Source organism: Lotus japonicus, chromosome 5, assembly GCF_012489685.1.
Source record: "Lotus japonicus ecotype B-129 chromosome 5, LjGifu_v1.2".
NCBI classification, from domain to species: Eukaryota; Viridiplantae; Streptophyta; class Magnoliopsida; order Fabales; family Fabaceae; genus Lotus; species Lotus japonicus.
Genome location: NC_080045.1, coordinates 65,697,178 through 65,702,490, shown reverse-complemented (window position 1 = coordinate 65,702,490; position 5,313 = coordinate 65,697,178). Strand labels below are relative to the sequence as shown.

At 35.1% G+C, this 5,313-nt stretch overlaps 1 protein-coding gene across 1 annotated transcript; it reads right to left on the bottom strand.

The window, feature by feature from the left end:
* Positions 1-2,037: 2,037 nt before the first annotated feature.
* LOC130720190 (50S ribosomal protein L15, chloroplastic) lies at positions 2,038-5,036 on the bottom strand. Its single transcript, XM_057570811.1, has 4 exons — positions 4,878-5,036; positions 4,482-4,812; positions 3,027-3,178; positions 2,038-2,548 (listed from the first exon to the last, which is right to left on the bottom strand). Exons 1-4 carry the CDS (start codon positions 4,941-4,943, stop codon positions 2,327-2,329), a joined length of 771 nt encoding a protein of 256 aa, XP_057426794.1. The 5' UTR covers positions 4,944-5,036; the 3' UTR covers positions 2,038-2,326.
* Positions 5,037-5,313: the final 277 nt, after the last annotated feature.

Sequence of the window (5,313 nt, the reverse complement as noted above, 5' to 3'; positions counted from 1 at the left end):
GTGATTAGTTTTCTGGGGTTGAGTTGTTGTTTGAGTATGAGCTTTTTCTATTTTTTGTCCTTCAAATTGTTGTATTTCTTTCTCGATGAAGAAAAAAAAATTGATGATATATGAGTGGATGGTTTAGTGTTAATTTAAGAAAGAAGATTATCATCGTGACTTTTTTGGGTGGATATATAAATTTCTGGGTTGGATTGATGGAGGAAGAGGAAGAGAAAAAGGAAGAAGATGAAGAAGGTGGAAGTGAAATTTTAACGATTTAAGCCTTTTTTTCTATTAAATTATTTTTTTCATTTTATTTTCATTATTAATTACACATGTGGAATAAAAAATTTAATTAAAAATTACACGTAGCATGCCACGTGTCTCTAATTAAGTGACGTGGAATGCCACATAAGCGGCTTGCTGGAGCTATGGTGGCCGGAGGGACGAGTCCAATTTGTTTTTGAAAGTCTGAGGATGGTTTTCAGATAATTTTTCGGCGAGGGACGGTTTTCAAATCTCGCTCAAAGTTCAGGGACGGTTATAGTTTTTAACCCAAATTTAAATTGTAAATAACAAAAGTCACCCGTGCAGGACACGGGTAATCCCGCTAGTAATATTGAAAAACCTAGAGACAAGTATCTTTCTTTGCATCTATACTTCCCAAGTAGTGGGACACAAACAATATTTGCATCCACGAATTATGAATAAAGAAGGGTAATCATATTCTTAATCAATCATGTCCAGATTTTCCACATGATTGTCCCTTTTCAAACCTAAATTATTAGTAAAGTTTATTGCGTTTGATTAAAACATTTAAAATCCTTTTGATGTGGTTTACCTTCTGTCAGCAACTTACTAATTCTATCAAAGCAGCTCGAGCGTTGAGCTTAGGCTTACGATTAGGTGAAAATGTCAACTTTGGTTGAAAGGGTTGACACGCGTGTTCATAGTCATACAACAACCAAATTACCCTTTGTTTTAAGAGGAATAGATCCAAAAATCAATACTAACTAATGGAGAAGCATTACAAACGCCTCATGCCCGTGGTTAGCAATAGCATGACAACATCATGTATAAGAAGTATGCATGTCCCTTAAAAAAATCTAGGGCGTGTCCTAGCGGCATTATTAATAGTTGATTAATATTGATAATTTGATATTCTCACATTTGCACGCCACACCCTTTTTCCTCACAACATATTATCACTTCATTTCTTACTTTTCCCCCCCCTCATCTTCCTTCAAAGTATATACTACACTATACACCTAGTTTTTTACAGTATCATCCACGAGAGAGAACTCTGTTCGAGCTAAAAATGTTCACATCATAGTGATATTATCTTTTTTAGCATAATTCTTTTGTATACACAAGACTTAAATTTGAGTTCTTATGAAATCAAACATGTACCATTACAATTTTACACATAGTAACATGAAAAAATTCATAATTTATTTGCACATGCTATAAATCCATATTAAGGCAGGGGTTAAGCTAACACTGATTTGACATCTCATATTGATATATTTTGTTGACCATCTTCATACAAATTCAAATATGAGAAATTCGTAAGTATTCTAATTGCAGAAGATTGCATAATTTGGTTAAGAAACGGAAGTCAACCAAAAGCTGTCAAACAACAAGAAAATAAAGAAGGAAAAACATGTTTTCAACAAAAACACTCATTGTTGAGCATCGTGCCTTTCAAGTTGCAAGATTTTTATTCCAAGAAGACAGAACAAAAAGAGAAAGTAAAAGAAAACAGGAAAAAGGAGGGGATGAGGAACTGCAAGAACTTTAAAGTATACCCTGAACAAGAAACACTTAATTGAATCACGTTTCAATCTAGGTTGCCTGCCAAAACACGTTTTTTTCAAAACTCAAACGTGAAAGGAAATTTCTTGTTCTGTTGGAGCTAAAATCCCTAGTGCTGTATCAACTGAAAAGCAAAGATGCACATAATATCTTAACCACTTAACAACTATTAGATGAAGAGATAAGGGGACACCTTTTTTTAGAACTAAACACACTACAACAGAAGGTTTCCTGCAAATATTGGCAAACCAAAATTTACATTTTATCAAGCTTTGAATTTCTCGAAATATTTTGGAGATGGCTGAACAAAATGTAATGGGATATACAAGATTAATTTTTGTTTAGAATCATGACTAGAATACATTTCAATGCAAAAATAGAAAAAGAAAAAGAAGAGTTAATGCATTAAGTAAACTACATGAACCGGAGAGATTCTGAAGAACGTGAAACATGTGACGTGGTTCCGAAAGAACTCACTTTTCATCTCTCTTGAAGAAATCTAATATGATGACATACAGGTGGCTTGATTTCAAGCGGAGGCAGGTTCAGCAGCTGCAGCTGCAGCTCGCTTCTTGGCAAAGTATTCGTCAGCACGTGCAATGTTCTTAGCAACTGATGGCTTAACCCATTTCTTGCGGCCAGGAAGCACAGTGAGGGAACATCCAATGCTCTCAAGCTTCTCCTTTGCTGATGTGGAAAAGGCGCGGGCTTTTACTGTCAACTTCTTACTTAGTTCTCCTTCACCCAAAATCTGAAACCAAAAGCACAACAGACAAACTATTGTTGTCATCCTTCTTTTTAAAAAAATATATTCGGTATGAATTCTTGATTCATCAATATCACAATTGTGAAATTTACGATGCTCCATGCAAAATGCTTTGCCTAAAGATACTAGCAAGTTAAAAGTTGTATTAAACTCAATTTTTTTGCAAAGATTCTCCTGTGTTTCTTGTGAAGGCAGAAAGGTATTTACAAATGATGAATACAGTAAAATTTAATCAGTAAATTCACGTTGTTTCCACAAGAGCATGCTAATGTTTCAACCATTATGAATAGTTGAACAGTCTTGGAGATGCAAAGTCATTTCAAGCAGCATCTTTCATTATGAAAAGTTGAACAGCATAATACATCTATACATCATCAAAACAATCTTGGAGATGCAAGAGCATGACAACAACTATAAGAAATTTAAATGTCATTAAACCAACAAGTAATCTGTTGTTCTGTACCTTCAAAGGAAGTCTCCTTTCTCTTCCTGATGGGTTAATCACACCCTTCTCCTTCAGTGACTCTAAGGACACCTCGTCCCCATCCTGAAATTTAGCACCTTCTATGTCCCTCAGATTTACATGGACATATTTCGGCAATCCCGCACTCATACCTTGTTAATAGGTAAAAGAAAAAAAAGAAGAAAGGATTTCAAAAATAGTTCCAAAAGAGATACATGCATTAGCATGTACCTTGAATAAGTTAAGAGAGTTCATATACAGAATAGTATAAGAGAAAAACTTCATAAAATACTAGCTTTTGAAACAAACATTATCAAAGGAAATAAGAAGAAAAAGAAGAAATATGCAATAATATCAGAGATGAAAGGAGGACACAGTTTAGTTTAGATGTCCGGTTTTGGTGATCCAAAATGCAGTGACTCCAAACAAGAGTAACCATTTCAGGACACCAATGAAATCACTTAAACTCCTACTTCCTCCAAATGTTTCTTCAAAATACAATATATAATAGATATACTCAAGTAACTCAACATCATGTGGAGCCCCTACATTGGCATACCCTGTCTCTACAGAGGAAAAGAACTTAATGATTTTCAAATATAATGTGGCAAGTATGTGTAATCAGAGTGCATACTAAAAATCATTTACTATTTATATTGACTTCTTCAATTTTATTTCTGCCAAGATGGAAGAAAATTTCCATGCAGAGTATTTCCATTTCCAGGACCATAATAACTACAATTGTGTTCTTTATCATCTGATCTTTATATATAGCCGGCAAATGAATGCAGAAAAAACAAGCAAACGGAAATTAAAGAGCTCTTCCTGAAAAGTTTAGGAGCTGAGATCCACTGGAAGCCAAGAAAAGCAATCTATCATTATCAGTCTACCCCATAGAAGATGTGAACAGATTCTTCAGCTAAAAACTAAGCATTACACTAGAAGGAGGTACACTGCGATTCCTCTCTAGTGTTTAATTATAAAGCAAGAACTAGAGCTGCACACATAATACATACAATAAAAAGTCAGCTAAGCTATAATAGTAGAGACAAAATTTACAGCATCCAGGAATCATAGCTCTTATCAAAATTGCACCAAACAACACAAGAATTCCAATGTGTAAAATGTAAAAATATCCTTAGACTTAATAACAATATATGACTTTTCCTACTAAGGATATTGCTACAAGTAGCATTTTCTCAAGCACTCTCTAAAAGTAGGATACCAATCTATCTACATCAAACAAATTCAGAATTTCAGCTCAATCATCAAGATATCAGCATAAACTCCCAATGAAGCATGATGATGACACAAACAAGACAATGAAACTAGAAATTATCAAAACACAGAAATGTATACTATACATAATAATTACATACACAAGCTGTAACATCAATTCACATTTTATAATCTTCATTTCAACAAAATGAAAATGTTGGGTTAGGTTAATTGTACCTCCTGCAATTCCTCTAAGTTTAGGGATTCGTCGATACAGCGGCATCTGACCACCTTCGAAACCTCTTCTAACACCAGGACCAGACCGAGATTTCTGACCCCTCATTCCAAAACCGCAACTAGCTCCTTGCCCAGCTGATATACCTCTACCCTTTCTCTTGGCCTTCTTCCTTGAACCAGGTTGAGGTCCCAAATTGTCAAGGCGAAACCGGACACCGACATTGGGTGCACTCACGCTAACCGGAGCCGCCGCAGAAGTAACAACGAAAACACGGGGTCTTGGTCGCTGAATCTTCAGACATGGCCTTGCCTCCAAGGTTTTCAGTGTTCCCTGAAACGGTGAAATTGGTGAGGGTGGATTGGAGAAGAACGAAGAATGAGAGTTGTGAGAGTTACCTTGAAAGGAGAAGGTAGAGGAGGTGGTAACCATGATGACACAGGTAGCAGAGAAGCAGTGACCATGGTGTCACTCTAGCTATCTATTTCTTCTTCACTGTGCGAAAGAATGAACAGAAACGAATGGATAATATATGAAAGATTTCCTCAGCAAAGGATAACGATACAATATACAAGTATGGGGAAATTGAAATTCATTTCATCTTTAGTGTTTTATTTTCTCTTGGGTTAAATATGTTTTTTATAGATCACAAAAATTTAGGGTAAAAAGCTATAGAATTTTTTTGCAATGATCATTTTAAATTTAAGTGTTTAAGTTACACACTAAATGGTAAAAATATTTTTGACTTTTTATTTGTCTCAATCCTACGTGCCATTGGTCACCTGGATTAGAGACTAAAGTGAAATATTTCCAAACAAGTATGCCCATGTTGAC

Bases quoted from the DNA above. Each gene is read 5' to 3' on its own strand.
- LOC130720190 (XM_057570811.1), bottom strand. From the start codon at position 4,943: ATGGTCACTGCTTCTCTGCTACCTGTGTCATCATGGTTACCACCTCCT. The intron at 3,179-4,481 runs GTACAATTAACC...CCTATTAACAAG, and splicing joins ACTTAGAGGAATTGCAGGAG to GTATGAGTGCGGGATTGCCG. The intron at 2,549-3,026 runs GTACAGAACAAC...TTTTGGTTTCAG, and splicing joins AAAGGAGACTTCCTTTGAAG to ATTTTGGGTGAAGGAGAACT.